Source organism: Adiantum capillus-veneris, chromosome 12 (assembly GCF_014529385.1).
Source record: "Adiantum capillus-veneris isolate H3 chromosome 12, ASM1452938v2, whole genome shotgun sequence".
Classification (NCBI taxonomy): domain Eukaryota; kingdom Viridiplantae; phylum Streptophyta; class Polypodiopsida; order Polypodiales; family Pteridaceae; genus Adiantum; species Adiantum capillus-veneris.
Window position 1 is genome coordinate 90,874,325 of NC_140942.1, and position 18,434 is coordinate 90,892,758.

Genomic DNA, 18,434 nt, shown 5'->3' on the forward strand with positions numbered 1-18,434 from the left:
GTGAGCTTTTAGCTCATAATTGTGATCAGTAGCCTAAAAATCATGACCAACTACTAGAATATTGCAAGAGGAGAAGTGCTTCAAATAATCATTTATAAAATAGACATTGGGTAAATCATGAAGTCTTCAAGTGATCAATTTTGATTTTAAAGGTTTTAAATCGTGTATTTTATGACATTATCTCAATAATGCAATATCAATATAGGAGATTGAGCTATGAAAATTTGAATTTTCTCAAATTGACTAGTAAAATTTGACATTCCTTAAATGCTAAATTTGGTCATACAAATAAATAAAATAGAACGTTCTTAAATTGGCTTCTTCCTCTTACACGTGAAAGAGAGGGAGAGAGGGAGAGAAGCCTACATTGAGTGTGAACCGGCTAGGACTTGACAAAGGGAGCTTGGAGCTCAGAAAGGACGTCGGCGTCGATGTTGAAAGCCTGAGTGAGGACGGGGGATGGGATGCCGGAGCCAAAGAGGGTGGAGGCCAGGGAAACAGTGCCGGGGCTGGAGCTGCTGAAGGAGGAGAAGGCAAAGGTGACAGAGGAGGATGGGTTGACCTGGAAGTGCACGAGGCCCTTGGGAAACACGAACAGGTCGCCCGTCTGCAGCGTCTGGTTGAAGTATTTGCCGGTCGTGTCGATGAGGCCGACCATGAGGCTACCTTTCACCACGTAGAGAAGCTCCGTGGCGCGGGGGTGAGTGTGGGGCGTGTTTTGAGAGGCTGGCTGAAACTCAAGCAGAGCGGCCGACACGCCCAGTCCGCCCAGCGCCGGAAAGGTTTCCGCCGGCGCCTTCAGCGCCTTGAACGTGCCCGGCGCCGCCTTTGGACCCGCCCTAAACCCCGTAAACGCGAAAAAGGCGGCGCTGGCATTCACCCCCTCCGGTAGGAAGTAGTCCTGCGTCAGCTCCGGGTCGCTCGCCCTGCTCCCCTGCAGTAGCGCCATCGCCGCCACCACCAATACCACCATCATCGCGACCCCTTTCGCCGCCATAATCGTTGGCTGATCTTCTTTTTACTGCTCCTCCACAGACTCTGCTAGTGGTAGGGATTCAGAGCACGCAAGCAGTTGAGTAGCAGGCGACTAGCTGGGCTGGGTGATAGTGCACAAGCCCCTTATATATTGACTAGCAAGGCTGTATGACGAACCAGCCCGTAGTGCAGCTGCCTCGACAATATCTCCAAGCCGTCCATGCCGTCCTCTTTATTATCCTTTAGCCTTGAGGGCGTCTTTGTTAATGGAATTATAGGACCGTAGCATATCACGGCGGACCGCAATGTGTCTCAACCTCAAAATTCATTCATGCCGGTTAGGAGCAAGATAAAAAGGAACTCATCCGCTTGAAGGTGTGCGTGTGTGAGGAGTGAGTGTGAGAGAGAGAAATACCTCGGGTTAAATTTCGAGTGCTAGTGCCCTACGTGGCACAAGCGAACGCTCTCGATTTCAAAAACCTATACAACAGTTGTGGCAACAGTGCTCGAAATTTATCATCGCTTGAGAGAGATAAAGACTTAACATTAAATGTAGAAAGCTCACTAACAAGTGCACTCACGTGATCAAATCTTCCAAGAGCTGCCCTCTCTCTCTCTCTCTCTCTCTCTCTCTCTCTCTCTCTCTCTCTCTCTCTCTCTCCCCCCCCCCCACCCAACAAGCCAAACCCCTTCATTCCTTTTTCCTTGCTTCGATGGCGGTGCAATATCATTTTTTATTTCGCTCTGTATTTCTTTTTCAAAATGGGTAACACCTACTAGCTTAAATATGAATACTTTTAAGACCTATTTTATTACATTATTAGTTACTGTTAGTCACATTTGTGCACTTTTATACTACAAGTAAGTCAACCGTACCACAGAAGGTTATGAGACGAGATTTCTAGGGAGGGAGACACTATTCTCTCTTACTAAACTAATGGCAAAATGATACACCCTCCTTGTCGCATGCGAGGGGATTTTAGTATTTAGGCTTTGAGTGGTGGAAGCAAGATTCCAAAGAGATTGGAAAAAAAGTTAAGATAATTACTAATGTTTGGCATCAAAATCCATGCTCTTCATCTAGTAGAGACGTCCCCTTCTGTTGTATAATGCTCTTGTGGAAATGCATACCAAGTACGCATAAGAGTGGAGAAAACTTGATCTTCTGCTTCTTGGTTTCGCTTGTGCCAGCCTTCGGTGTCCCTAAACCAACCTGTGTTGGTGTTCACTTGCCTGTTGTGACAACTACGAGATCTATTTTTGCTATATTTGTTTCCTGCTGAGTCTCTGAATCCTTTCTAGTAGTTCCACTGATCCCTGCCATGATCCCTGCTACAATTTTTCACATTGGGGTTTGGGTAAAATGCAGGTTGCCCAATACATAAACTGCCAAGCATACCACCCTTTGAATACATTCTGGTTTTGAGTCTTCACCTTTGTTGTTTGTTGAACAGAACTGCCCTGAAGGAAGCTTGCCAAATTGATTTTGGCCTTAAGGTCCTTTAGCCACTTCAACAGCATTCTAAATAACTTTTCAGCTATAAAGGTTGAGTTGTTTTTCAAGCTAATGTCCTCATCAAAAAACTTGTACACTAGCCCGCATTTTAGAGCCGATAGTGAACTCCTTGGGCTCCCTTCTTTCGTTTCTTGAGGGCTTCAACATCCTCATTTAGAAACTTGCTGACTTCATCTGAGGTGCATGCTTTAGCCTTTCCATGGTAGGGCATTCTGAGAATATGCCCTAGTGCTACTGCTGTGATCTGAATTTCTCTGCCATTAATCTCATCAGAGCTTTGGTCTGGGTCAAATGTCTCTATGATACTTCCCTATGATGGCATTAAAATCCATCCTGGTGGCTTCAAGGACCACCTCCAAATCCCACAGCTTAAGAAGTTCTCTTTCAGTTTGATGAAAGACATATTTGCCAATCTTTGTATGGGGCGCCGATTCTTTTGACTGTGTCAGTTCCGCATGTTCTCCAATGAACTGCTTGGTCGCATCCACACTCTCTTGGATCTATTAGCCATGGAATTGTCTTCTGTGTAGTCTTGCGAGGACAAAGAAGCTAGTGCGGTGGTTGTAAATGAAAAGCCTCAAAATTTTGGGGTGTCAGGTTTATGGTGAAAAGGTGTGGTAGCAGATGGTGAAGAGTGTGAGGGTGTGGAACTTGCTGTGTGTGTTGTACATGTTTGATTAATCATTACTTATAACCGTATGGTTGTTTGACTTTATTGGTGTTGATTGTGTTTGATTCACAATCATACTGAAATTATTATCAAGCCTAATGAATGTCTGACACATTTCTTGTTGGGAGAAGAGGGGGAGACCGACCGCTTAAAATATTCAACACAAGCTTTCAAGTAATCACCATCAACCTGTCCACCTCTTCTTCCAATTTCAAAGCACACACATTTACCTAAACTACGACACACACACACACACACACACAGTAAACATAGAATTGACATAGACATGCTTGTAAGAGATGTGTAAGAGATGGAGACTAGATTAGAGAGTACACAGCAAATAACCATAGCTTAAGAGAGTAGAGAAGAGAATCTACAAGAGAAAGGCCTAAATCTAGCCCCAAACTCCATGGCACCTCTCTTGTGGAGTTGGTATTTAATATATTATTTTGAGCTTAAGGTGCCAAAAATTGAGGCCCCTCTTTTTACAACCACTTTACTTTTGCAAATGAGTGAAGCTCATTAGTTTTTGCATGACCCCTAAGGGGAGTTCCCACTACAACTATTAACAGAGCCATAGTGGCTTATTGCAATGATGTTCTAAGATACTGTGCAAATATAAAATGGCCAAGAGTAATTGCCGTCGCCTCTTCATCAACTCCCCGCATTCCACTCTACAAAACCATCATCAACTCAATTAGTAAAATAAATAGACAGCACATAATTAACCATTACGCCAGCTATCCCAATTGCAGCTAACCACTACAACATGAGGGTGCCCAGTCTCCTAACATCCCTCCCACCAGGGATAGCAATTGTCCTTAGTTGCTCAATAGAGAAGTCAATTGGACCGTGAGTGATGGAAAGTGTGGAGAAGGTCAGGAAAGTTGCGAAAAAACTTTTCAGGCATCCATTTGGCATCCTCTCTAGGGTGGCCCTTGAAAGTCAAAAGGTAACGGTTATAAACCATTCCAGTGCGTGTAGTGGTGGTCTCATGGTCAACTATTTTATCAGGGATGAGTTGCTCTTCTTGGTCTACAAGTGAAGGTGGGTCTTCATAAATGTGGTGTGTAGGTAGGGGTCCTTGGAATGGGCGTAAAAGACTAATGTGAAAGGCATTGTGAATGTGCCAATGTGTAGATAGTTGTAAACAAAAAGAATCATCATTAATGACAGCTGAAATTTTGAAAGGTCCATAAAAACGAGGAGCAAGCTTAACAAAGACATTAGTATCAACGCTTTTGATCCTGCGTTTTTTGATGCGAAGTAAAACATGATCACCTTCTTTGAGTTGGTGTGCCTTGCGGTGCTTGTTAGCATGCTTGGTGTAAAGTTCTTGTGAGTGTTTAATGGCAAAATGCACACTTGCATAAATATCATGAAAGTCAGTAGTGAAATCATCAACGGCGGCGGCAGGCACAACATTAGAAAGACATGAAGCAGGAGTAGGAAGAGAGTGACCATAGACAATTTCAAATGGAGATTTACCCATGGCAGTGTGAGTGGTGTTGTTGTATGCAAATTGCAAAATATGTAGGTAATCATCCCATTTCTTAGGTTGAGAAGAAACATAAGCCTTTAACAAGTCAATAATAGTGCGGTTGGTGACTTCTGTTTGACCATTAGATTCAGGATGAAATGCAGAAGTGAAGTCAAGTGTAGTGCCAAGATTGTCAAACACAATAGTCCAAAAAGCACTACAAAATTTTGAGTCTCGATCAGAAATAATCACTTTAGGCAAACCATGATGTGGGAAAACAGTCTTAAGAAACAAAAGTGCAGCCTGATGTGTTGTGAGTGTTTTCTTACACGGAACAAAGTACGCTTGTTTAGAGAAACGATCAATAATAGTCCATATCATGTCATGTTTGTGTGTTGTGAGTGGGAAACCAATAACAAAATCCATTGAAATATGTTCCCAAGGTCTTTCAGGAATGGGGAGAGGGTGTAAAAGTCCCAATTTCTTACCTGTAGCTGCTTTGATTTTTTGACAAATCAGACAAGTTGAAAAATAATGTTTGACATCCATTCTCATAGTAGACCAATAGAAATCACGACATAAATTTTGAAAAGTTGTAGCAAATCCTCTATGTCCAGCATAAGGTGGTTTGTGCAATTCTTCAATAATTAATGTACAGAAAGGTTTATTCACACACAACTTTTGTTTGAAATAAAGGAAGTTTTCTTGAATAGTGTATTCGAGAAATGTGTGTACAGAATTATCAAGCATGTGCAACCATGTCGTTTTGAAGTCATCATCAGGTGCATAAGTGTCAGGCATAGTGTCAAGTGAAGTTCCCGTAATGGTTGATAGATGATTAAGTGAGGGTCTTCTACTCAAAGCATCAGCTACAACATTTTCTTTACCAAGTTGGTATTGAATGTTGGGCTAAAAACTTTGAATAAAAGTGGCCCACTTAATATGTCTATCATCTATTAACGGCTGAGAAAGTAAATATTTGATACGTTGTTGATCAGTTTCAATGATCAAGTCAGTACCCATTACATAGTGTTTCCAAATTTTCAATGAATGTACCATAGCAGTCAGTTCTTTATCATAAGTACTGAACTTTGTTTCAGACGGTTTGAATTTACGACTTTCGAAAGCAATTGGATGGTTATCTTGCATGAGGACTGCACCGATACCTTTTCCACTAGCATCAGTGACTACCACAAAGAATGGTCTTTCAAAATCAGGCAATTGCAATACAGGTGCATTAGTCAAAGCATGTTTAAGTGCAGTAAATGAGCTTTCTTGCAAATCAGTCCATTCATAGGGCGTGTTTTTCTTCAACAAGAGAGTCAAATAATGTGCTTTGTAAGCAAAATTACGAACAAATTTCCTGTAATAGCTACAAAGACCAATAAAAGATCATAGCTCATGCAAGTTTTTGGGTTTAGGCCATGATTGAATGGCTTCAATTTTCTTTGGATCGACATGTATTCCCTTACCCGATACAATGTGTCCCAAATATTCAATTTCAGATTGGAAAAATGAACTCTTTTTAGGATTCAAATACAAGTGATTTTGTGCAAGCAGATACGCATGTTAAATGTTGCTTATGCTCCCCTTCAGATTTACTGAATACCAAAATGTCATCAAAAAATACAATCACAAACATCCACTCTAAGAATAGGAAACCTATTCTTAATGGTGATCTTGTTTAAAGCTCTGTAGTCGATACACATACGAAAGGTTCCATTTTTCTTCTTGACAAGAAGTACTGGAGCTCCGTATGGTGAACTACTAGGTCGGATTAGGCCTCGGTCAAGTAAATCAGTGATTTGAGTTTTTATTGCCCTGTGTGCGGTAGGATTTACACGATAAGGGGCTTTACAAGGAGGTTCACTACCCGGTATGATGTCAATTTTGTGGTCTTCTGGGCGTGATGGTGGAATTCCAGGTGGCAGATCATGCATGAAACAATCTTTAAATTGTGAGAGAAATTCATCATGGTTGGAGTTATGTGAAGTTTTCGTTTCAGCAGAAATTTGATTTACCAAAACTAGATATGTTTTTCCCAGTTTTCGAATTGCTCGTTTGGCTTGAGTGTGAGAGAGGAGTGGAAATTTTTTATGTGCCAGTGTTGCTTGGATGGAGAAATTTTTATTATTATGAGTGAGAGACATTGTACGTGTTTTATAATTAATCAACGGGTCAAATTCATAACGAAATGGCATTCCCAAAATCATGTTAGGACCATGCAATGGTGCTACCAAAAATGTACGTGCTTGTGTGAATTCACCAATGCAAACTTCAACAGTGACTTGAGTTTTACAATTAAAACGTTGATTATTAAAAACAGTTTTGACCTTGTGAGGTGATGAGATTTCAGAGAGTGATAGTTTCTGTGCCAATCGTGTGGAAATGAAATCGTGGCTACTACCATCATCTAATAAAATGGTTACATTTTCACCCTTAACAGTGCCTTGCACCTTAAACAAAGTGTGAGGAGATATAGGAGTACCTAAGGATGGGTTGTCATCGTTATCATAATCAGAATCATATCCCTCACCGTAGTTAACTTCCACTTCATTGTCGTCGGGTGTAGCATCTTCGATGAGGTTAAGAGTAGCTCCATTGGGGCGGTTGTTGTTGAAAGATTTTTGACTTGAATTCCTGTTGACTACATTTGAATGGCCATTGGATTGTCCATTGCCCTTAACATGACCATTTGGGCACTTATCTACATAGTGACCATACTGAAAGCATTTAAAACACTTCACCTTTTTGTTACCATTAGAATTTGGAGGAGAACGCTGGTTGAAAGGATGTTGGTTGCCTCGTTGATGAGTGTTGTTGTTGTTGTTGTTGCTCGTATGAGGTTGAGCTGTTGTAGGAGGATTGTCAAATCTACGTCTTTTGAAAAAAGTACGGCTTTGGTGTTTGCTTCTGTCAAAATTAGGGGAGAAAGGAGGTCTCTTGTTGCGGTTAGTGTTAGCAGGTTGATCAGTGTGAGAGGAATGTCCACCTTTCTTCTTTTCTGCGTTGAGAGCCAAATTAATGGCCTTTGATAGAGAATCTGGTTCGAACATATCTACCTCAGCACTAATTTGTAGTGCCAAGCCTGATATGTACTTTCGCTTCAATTTCCTGCGACTAACATGTTCAATAGCTTGCAATTGAATTAGACAATTCCAAAAATGGTCAATGTAACCCTGTACATCTTCATTTCTACCCTGTCGAATTAAATCCCATTGACGTCGTGCTTTAGCTTTGTACTGTGTGGGCAAAAATTGAGGCAAAACACTTTTTTAAATGCATTCCAGGTGCGTGGTCTTCTTCCATGTTGTTTGGTGGCGTTCCACCACAATGCAGCGCTGCTAGTGAGATGATTGGATGCACACTTTACCATTTCACGCTCGGGAAAGTCTTCATCATAAAAATAGTCATCTAGTTAACTAACCCATGCTAGAACCGTGCTAGCATCTTTAGTGCCATCAAAATATTTGAAAGTGAAATCTTTTCTGCTAATTTTGTTTTTCTTGGGTGCTGGTGTAGATTCGGTGCGTGCAGAATGCAATAATTTATCTTCAAGTTCTTGCCTTCGCATGCGTTCATATGTGAGTGACTACTGCAAATTTTGAAGTTGCTTTGCAATCGTGGGTGCCTGAGGAAGGTGTGTCATGATTGCGTGCTTTTTTTTTTAATAAATACTTAAATGGTAATGCTCAAAAGGCTATTTGGTGATATTCACAGATGCAATATGCGGAATAAAATAAAATAAATATCAGAAATGCAATGTAATTAGCTGAGAAATAGCGGTGGCGTCCAGTCCGGAATGGCGATGCGCTAGGAAATTGTCAGAGAAGTAGACGGTCCGACGGTGTGTCACCGAGCCGGTTGAATTTTGTAGCGTGCGGTCTCCTTATCCCAAAAAAATAGTGGTAATTTTTAACTTTCACCCCAAAGGTTGTCAAAGATGTTTGGCGAAGAATGAAGGGCCAATATTCCCCTTTGAACAGCTAAATAGAAAGCTTGTGCGGCCAAAGGAGTCGATCGAATTAGAATTGGAGACCGACCAAGCGATTATAGAAGGGTACCCGAGTCCTTAATAAAAGGGGCCAACTTAATACTTAAGTTGAATGGCCACAATGTGATTGGAAAACCTTTAGAGGTTTGGGTTAAATGGATTGGAAGGTTTACTTTAAAATAGGACCGTATTTGCAATGGGGAAGCCAAATGAATCGGGTATTACCGGGGGCAGCCAAGGTAAAAGGTAGACTACAGTGGGCGGCCGAGTAGGAACAATGGGCGCCCAAGTTTAAATGGTAATGCTTGTGAATTTTTGCAGTGGGGCGGCCGGCCAAGTTTTTAAGCCATCTTTTGTTTTTATAAAAGGTGTGTAAAGGCTACTAAAAGCCTTGCATGGCGTGCTGGAAGGCTGCGGGCATCGCGCGAGTACACAGAGATGCTCAGGGTGCCGTGCAGGGTGAGCTTCGGACCGCGAGGGAGGGTCGACTTTTACCCAGCAGGCCTAGGCGACAGCATTGGTGGCAGCTCCGGGCATTTCCATGCAAGTCGACTGTATGAGTTGGAGGTCCTTCCCACGATCAGAATTTGAGTTAGAATCGTTGCTAGGCAGCCCTCCTCACAGCAGGGGTGAGCCGGATGGCAAAAATTATGGATGTACTCTGGTTGAATCGAGGAAGCACAAGGCAAGGGGGAATACCGAACTTGAGGCTTTCAAGCAGGAGAATTACGGCAGTTCTCCGAGGGTTTCGATGGCTCTTTCCATCCTTCCTTCTATCTTCAATCTTTGAATTTTTCATGACAAGCTTGAATTTCCTCCTCTCTTCTTTGATCCTTCTTTCCTTCCTCTTTAATTAAGCCTTCCGATGTCGTTCATCATGACAAAACAATTACTCGTTCAAAGTCAAAAATCTTCCGATTCTTCAAGCTTTTATGCTTTCTTCTTGCCTTCACAATCTGCAATAATTATGCATTAGAATTGAAGGTGAACACTCGACATACCATATTTTGGGTCGTTATGAAGCCGAATTGGAAATCAGTCGTTCGCTGAATAGCCACCAATCAACAGTCAAGTTTTCTTCTGCAAATTCGATCAATTATACTTCGAATTTCCACGAGTCCTTGAATCCTTGAATTGCAAGGTCGATGATTTGCAATTGGGATTTTGTCGATTAGAGGAACTCCTTCTTAAAATTGAAATCTGGTGCCGATTTATCCTCGAACCTGAAGCTCTGATACCACTGTTGGGAGAAGAGGGGGAGACCGATCGCTTAAAATATTCAACACAAGCTTTCAAGCAATCACCATCAACCTGTCCACCTCTTCTTCCAATTTCCAAGCACACACACTCACCTAGACTATGACACACACACACAGTAAACATAGAATTGACATAGACATGCTTGTAAGAGAGTGTAAGAGATGTGTAAGAGATGGAGACTAGATTAGAGAGTTACACAGCAAATAACAGAAAGATAAAGAGAAGAGAATCTACCCCCAAACTCCATCGGCACCTCTCTTGTGGAGTTGGTATTTAATATATTATTTTGAGTTTAAGGTGCCAAAAATTGAGGCCCCTCTTTTTACAACCACTTTACTTTTGCAAATGAGAGAAGCTCATTAGTTCTTGCATGACCCCTAAGGGGAGTTCCCACTACAACTATTTACAGAGCCATAATGGCTTATTGCAATGATGTTCTAAGATACTGTGCAAATATAAAATGGCCAAGAGTAATTGCCGTCGCCTCTTCATCAACTCCCCGCATTCCACTCTACAAAATCATCATCAACTCAATTAGTAAAATAAATAGACAGCACATAATTAACCATTACGCCAGCTATCTCAATTGCAGCTAACCACTACAACAGGAGGGTGACCAGTCTCGTAACATTTCGAAACTAGTCTGATGTAGAATAGGTTTAGAGATTCATCTTCAGAATCTAGTTGTGTGTCTAGTTTTAGTTCCTCTAGGATTCCATCTGATCTAGCATAATACAATTTGATCTTAGCCCCATTGTAAACTCTTGGCAGTAGTAGTTCCGACAAGTCCCTTAGTCTAATTGTGCGATTAGAGAATACCCAGTCCACTTCATAGGGTCCAGACCCAACTATCTTCAGGTTTGGTTTCTTCGGTCCCAGTTTTGACTAATATAATAGTACCAGGTCACCCTTCTTGAACTCCCTGCCCTTGATCTTACTATCGTGCCAATACTTTCTCCCCTAGTGGACAACTTTTTGCTCCAACATCGCCCTATGTTATTCCATGTCTCATAGCCAGTCTCAGTCTAGGGATGGAAAACTCTATTAGAACTACCGCCTCTGTTCCATACACCATCTCGAATGGTGCCATGCCAGTAGTAACCTTGTAGGTAGTGCAATAAGCCCATAGCGCTGGTTAAAGTTCGGTGTCCCACTGGTGTGGTTCCTTCTAAATTATTTTTGTGAGAATGCCACTTGATGGTTTTATTGTTGCTTTCTACATGACCATTACATTTAGGATAATAGGGTGTACACTTTCTGTGTTTAACTAAAAAGATCTTAGTCAGTATCTGAATAGTTTCATTGATAAAATGTGTTCCTTGATCTAAGACAATTTTGATTGTACATCCATATCTGCATATGATGTTTTCATATAATAATATGGTTGTTGATCTAGGTGTATTGTCTGGTAAGGCCTTGACTTCAACCCAATTACTGACATAACATGTGGCCATGATGATATGCTTATTCTTCCTTGGAGTAATCTTCTTAAATGGCCCCATAAAATCCAAACCCCATTGAACATGAATATTCCCAGTGCATGCATCGGAGCCAGTGGTGTCATATTAGCAGTTGTTAGCCTTCCCATTCTCTGGCAAATATCACACGTTTTACAAAAGGCTCTGACATCAGCCATCATTGTTTTCCACCAAATGCCTTCTTGGAGGATTCTTTTATATGTAATGTCATTTGAAAAGTGTCCCCATACATCTCCATTGTGAGATTCGGTAATAACTTGCATTTGTCCTTGCATTGGCACACATCTGCAAAGCACACCATCAATGCCATCTGTAAAGTGCTCCAGCAATGATGGTAAATTTTTGACTTTTTATGATCACCACCTTCTTCTTATTCTAGGACAAGACGTCTAGAAAACATCCCAGCTGAAGAAAATCATAAACATCTTGCCATTCTTGGTCTGGTTCCTCTTCAGGAGAAATCTGAAATAAATCAGTATCTACTGGCTCATCTCTCAACGATGTTTTTGAACAGCCCTCAGCGCTTCTTGAAAGGAAATCTTCCCCATAGTGTGTTTTCCCTTGTTTATGGAAAATCTTGGATTCAAAATCCATTAAAAACTATGATACATCTATTATCCTTCCTTGTATAATAACTTTGTTGAACAAAAGTAGCAAAGCTTGATGATCTACATAGAAGTGAAATAGTTTGCCCAGTAGATGGTGTCTGAACTTGGTAGCACTGAATACCATTCCCAATGTTTCTCTTTCAGTGGGGTTGAGTATCTATGTTTAGTTGTACTCAACCTGTGATGACTGGCGAAGTAGACTGGGTAGTTCGTCTTCCCATCAGATTGGGCAGTACATCTCCCATTACCATTCCAGAAGCATCTTCATGTACATGGAAAATTACATCTCAATTTGATTGGCAACTATCTAGCTACTTACTGATCGCATCCTTTAAGCATTGGAAACTCTACTCACATTCTTAAGTCCAGATAAACTTGTTTCCTTTCTTGGTTAGTTCATATAGAGGGAATGCCTTAGGTGCAAACATGTGAACAAACCTCCTGTAAAAGTTGACGTATCCCAAAAAGGACCTCGATTTTGATAATGTTGTGGGCGCTCTATTGAACACATTTGATTTTATCTTTAGCCATTTCAATCCCATTTCTGGAGATCGGCTCTTTTCTTTTCATTGAACTTTGAATTGAGTATTTGGAATCTCTCAAGGGAAAATATGAGCATGATGATGCATACTCCAAAGTGTGGAGCCATGTGAAAATGAGGTGTCCTTCTCACTTCATTGTTGGTAGTGTTTCTTAAACACACCCAGTTCTCCTCTTTTGAGTGATTGCATAATCATGTATAGCACCAACCGTTCTGAGACAAGGTATACCTAGAAGCATCCCATATGCTCCTTGCATGTCCAATACTAGAAAGCTGGTCTTAAATTTGCCATGAGCTTATGGAGGTGATTAACATTTTGACAAATAATTGTATGCCATGTGTGCAAGAATGGTGGGTGTGGAAGAGATGTGTAAGAGTGGTCAAAGGATACACTTTTCTCCTAAAAAAGGAGGTGGACAATTTTATGATTTTCGGCCTTCCATAACTCCCACATATGATCTCCAATTTGAGTGAAAATTATAATTAAGTAATCTAGGAGTCGAGCTCTTTCCATAGATATGCTACATGATATGGTTTACCCACTAGATTTTAAATTCCATTTTGGGAGAAATTTGAATTCAAATAAACTAGCCGTTTTGTCTTTTTGAATTCAAATGTTGTCCTTTGACTACTTTCTTAATATTAAATGTTTGACTTCCTCAAACTTCAAAAAAAAGAAGCCCTCCTAGACCCCATTCTCTTCCTAATTTGGAACCTCATCGTCTCGAATAACTGCCAGGCCCACTGCTCTGGCTTCAACCTCACCGTTTTTTTTGTGCCTAATTAATTTTGAGCTGCTGGTAATGTCCGCCTAAGGTCATTGAGTTCGATCATTAACTTCTATATCCTTTACCTTGACATATTTCTCATCGTGTTCATTACCATAGCTATTGTTTGAACCGTAACATTTTTCCTCGTGACTATCTTCACAGTCCTAAAGTTGTTGGTTCCTCTTGTCTGGCTACTAACTGGCTCTAAGATGGATTCTCTTATGGGTCCTCCATTAGACCGGTGGCTCCAGCTTTGGCCAAGTTTTATTTGACTTGTCCTACCTTGTTTTCCAAACTCTGTACTACAGTAATCATGGACTCACTTGGTCCCGATGTTGCTTTCTCATTCTGGTTTTTGTGTCCTTTGAAAGACTGGGGCAATAGCTTCTAAATTGTGCAAGCTTCAAAACATTTTGGTTGTTTTGGTAGCTTCATGGCCATGTTTTCTGTAATCTTTGCTGCAATCTCCCTCTGCTCCTACCATTTGTCCACTACCTTTTCCTTGCACTTAACCTTCGAGACGGCCCTTTGTTGCTCCCACTTTTTGGTTTTCGCAGTTTGCTTTCCCTCATTCTCATCTAGGATCTCCTCTATGACAACCCCCTTGATTTTGGTTACTACCCTGACCAACACTGGTTCATATGCCTTCTGGTGAGGAGTTTCTGGCTTCAGACCTTCTTGGCATTGAGCTATAAAATATCCATATTTTTTGCACGTATAGGAGTTGAGGCTTCGCTTCTCAAAATTTCATCTACCTCTGCCCCTGCCAATGTCCCCTTGGCACCTACCCCTACCAATATCGTACCAGTACCTCCCTTACTTGTTCTTGCTTCATTTCTTTGGACACATTGGGGCCATCTGCCTAGACTACTTCTGGATTTGTTGGTGCTATCATTGATAAATTTCCCTTTCTTGATGGATTTTGATTCCACTCCACACATGACCATAGGCTTTACAGTAAGTACACTATGAGCATTCATTGGACCTATGATCTTTGGATCTACACTTGGAGCACCAAATTTCAAATTTCTTGACTAAAGGTTTTGTTTTGGCAATCTCAGTGATCTGTTTTGACATCTCCTCTAGTTTTCATGTCCACGATCCTTTCGTCTTTCGTTTGCCGTTGTCATGTGATTCACTTTTAGATGATCTAGAGCTATAACTGGAACTGGAGTTCTCCTCAGTAGAAGAACTATCACTAGATTGTCTCCTTTTGTGACCCTTTTTGTTCTTAGCTTGTTGTTCCAATTTCAGAGCTCTTTGTACCAAGTCATTGAACTCCTCGCGGGGTGCACCTTTAGAAAACTATTCATATAACGTGTGTTCAAAGGGTATTAAAAAAACCCCTTTACTTACATGATTAAGGTAATAAAATGACCCCTTTTTCTTTAAAAACTTATCGGTTTTTCTCTAAAATCAATTTAGAAAACCCTTTTGTTAATATAATCCTATTAAATTTTTCAAATTTTGGCAATTTAAAAACCCATTCATTTGAATTCACGTGGTAACTTACATGTCTAAGAGGTGAACCCCCCAAGTTGAACTGCTTTGTTGGCACTAGAACCTCTTGTCCCTTAGCTTTTTACTTGATCCATTCAAAAACCAAGCTCTCATCCTCTTTTTAGAAGGAGGTTCTTGTAACTGTCTCATCAACTCTTTGATCTTTTCAACATAGCTCCTAACCAATAGCTTACCCTCCTTGATCTTGTTGAGCTCACCCAAAATGTCTTTATCTCCCTTATTGTCTGAATACTCCAGTTTGAATGCTTTAATGAGCCTATTGTATGATCTTAGTTGACAAGCTGGATAATGGTAATACCATTTTCGAGCTACCTCTTTTAATGTTTGTGGAAAGTAGTTCCCCCATTCATCTTCATCTATATCCTTGAGTTTTGCATATTGCTCAAAATATTGGATATGAACATCAATCATCCTTCTTTCCACCTTTGAACACTCGGAAGGAAATTTTCAAATTACTGAAATGTTCAGCAGTATGGCTCGTTTTCGCTGTGTGATTGGCTTCTTCTCTCTAGATCTTCTTTTACTGTAGTGATCCATATGAGCATTCCAGTCCTTATATGTCTTAGTTTTTGACATTGTGGCTCTACTTTTTGCTTTGTTGATTTATGTGTTGATATGTGACTTTGTTTATTGTCCTCGCTTTCTTCATTGTGTTTCTTGCTTTTCTAGATCCATGGAATCGGTTCCTTTGTTCAACCTGCCCTCTTGTGGAATGAGTGGAGTGCTAGGAATCCCTCGACTCGTCAGTTGTCCGTGGCCCTAGGGCCACATTCGTCTCATTACCATGTTCTTGTTCATTTTTAGAGTCATGCTCTAATTCCTCCTGAATAAGACTGACAAAATTTGAATCATCCATGAATCTTGCAGTTCATCGTTGACCTCATGTACCTCTTTTGGGCGGCATGTCTGATATCTGATAGCTCTAACACCAACTGGGAAATAGATCGCCTATCTAAAGCAACTTAGCTCAAGCCATTGTGATCGCCAAAATGGAATGAGCTGGACACTTTTAAACAGATATTCTAGGTTGATAGTTAAGAGTTAGTTCAGATCAGACAAGAGACTTCAGACTGGACTTAAGTATAGCTAAAAGACAAAACTAGAACTGAAAGGAGAGTATACTGAGACTAAGAACTAAATTGGAATTGTATTTTTCATACCAGAAAGTTGTTTATAAATGAAGTTGGGGTAACAAGCTTCCAATTAAATGGGAGTTACAAAGTACAAATAGCTCTTGGCTACAAATGTGTAATGACATTAGGATTGGGATTGGAAACTCAGTGATCGGATCCCCAAAAGTGAAGTTTTAGGTCCTATTTATAGATTTCTACCGGCTTCTGATTGACTATTCCCTATGATGGTTACTTCAATAAATGATCTCAGTAATTACTAGCCCAGGCATCCCAGTCTGGCAATCATTCCCACCATTTACACACACACGCACCCACACACAGAACACACGGCGTAGGGTGGAGCCAAGTGGAAAGAAGCAACACTCACTCCTTATTCTTCTATGTATAAAGAATAAGTGAGTAAGTTAATAGAGTTAGTGAATGTCCGGACACCGAACATCTGACACCGGGCAAACGCACAGTGCCTTTACCCCAGCACGAAGGGAAGCAAACCCAAAGCTTTGCAAAAATCTTTGAACTTATCATGAGGAAATTCCTTTGTAAACAAATATGTAAGGTTGTCTAGTGTTGGTGCATAAGCCAAGATGATCTCTCTTGTTGAGAGTAGCTCCTTGACATAGTGATAATGCACCTCAATGTTCTTTGTACGAGCATGAAAAATTGGGTTCCTCGCCAAATGCCAATGCGCTCTAACTATTAGTGTAGATGATGTTGGCAGTGTTCTATCCAACACCCAAATCAATCATAAGGCATCTAAGCCATACACATTCAAATTGTAGTTGTAATGATTGTCTTGTGCTCAGCTTCACAGCTGAAATTGGCCATAGGAGGTTGCTTCTTGCTAAACTATATTATGTATGAACTACTTGTGGACACTCATGTGTCATAACAACCAGCTCAATTTGAGTCCAAAAAAGCATGAAAATCTAGTAGCAATGATCCCCGCTTGGGATAAAACAACCCAAAATCTAAAGTGCCACTCAAGTAGTGAAATATGTTGTGACTTTCCTTTGCTTAGCTTCACAACTAAAATTTTTCATAGTGCTTCTTGCTCAACCATGATTTGTATGAACTACCGAGCATGAACCACTTGTGGACACTCATGTGTCATAACAACCAGCTTAAATCCTAATCTATGCATAAATCTATTGACTTGTGAGACTACAAAGTGAATATCCAACCTCATATTGCATACATAAATAAGGCATCCAATAGCAATCTGATAGAGAGTGTTATCTGCAAGATCTCTAGAATCACGAAGACTCAATTTTCAAACATTATCCTATTGGAGTAGCAAACGGCTTGCAATTCTCAAGTCCAAACTTACATAGTGATAGCCGTTTTTTCGGCTCTCATAAAATCTTTTAAGAAGCCACTTCACCCCAAAAAAAAAAAACACCTTAGCACAATGACTAGACTCGCTTTTTCATTGTAAATAGCGTGTGTGCGTTTAAGGTTTTTATCACATTTTTTATTTAAATAATTGAGCGAGTCATTGGGCTAGGATACAAAAAAATAAATTTATAATATTATGGTCCTCTTTACATGTAAATATTTTCTATCAAATGAAAGACCTAAATATAAAGGGTTTTTTTCAAAAAAATTGTATTTATATAAATATATATTCCTAGGTGTGCGTTATCAGGCCTAAGTATGCTAGCTTCCATCACGTGTCATTCCTTATCCATATTTTACTATCATTCTATCACTTAAACTCTACTCACACAAGCCTTGAAAAACCTTTATGTGACTTCATCGTAAAAATTCACCAATAACCTTATCAGCTCTGTCATATTTTTTTTCCATCCCACCCAATTCCATATTCACAAGTAAATAGATTTCATCTTCAAATAAATTTCATAAATCACCCAAAGTAGAGAGTAATTGAGGGTCCCTTCCCCAATGATTTTTCTCCGTTTATTTTATATATATTTTTCCACCATGCATCCCATGTGTCCATTTTTTATGACTAGCTAGCCTATCTTTTTATCCCACAAGTATATATTATATTTGATACTTATCCTATATCATACATGTGTGCAAGCTCCTTGGCAATATTAGGTCATGGTTGATGCATGGGGGGCTCACTTGGAAGACTACAAAGGAAAAAGAATCAAATAGTGACCCACTTCAATCTTTATTAGGTGCTGCATGGACAACTTTTTGCTCGAATTTTGGCACCTTCTTATGATCCGAATTTGAGAATACTTCCAAAAGACAAAATGTAGCTCGTGAGCTAAAAGTATTTTCCATAATTTTTTCAAAAAATTTGAAGTGAAGGGCGATTTTACATGAAATTTATAGCCGACTTTAAAACTGCCACCTCATACACCAAAAAGGTCTTCCTATTTCTCTCACCCTTCCACACACCTACTCACTCTTACACACATCTCCCTCTCCTTCCCACTCCCAAACCTGCAACTCCCATGTCCTATTTCACCCTCTTCACCATTGCCACTTCTCTCACACCTCCATAGCCTTCATCCTC

At 40.3% G+C, this 18,434-nt stretch overlaps 1 protein-coding gene across 1 annotated transcript; it reads right to left on the minus strand.

The window, feature by feature from the left end:
* Positions 1–316: 316 nt before the first annotated feature.
* On the minus strand, positions 317–1,099 carry LOC147446120 (putative germin-like protein 9-2). Its single transcript, XM_086526167.1, has one exon. The coding sequence runs from the start codon at positions 995–997 to the stop codon at positions 383–385; it is 615 nt and encodes a 204-aa protein (XP_086382293.1). The 5' UTR covers positions 998–1,099; the 3' UTR covers positions 317–382.
* Positions 1,100–18,434: the final 17,335 nt, after the last annotated feature.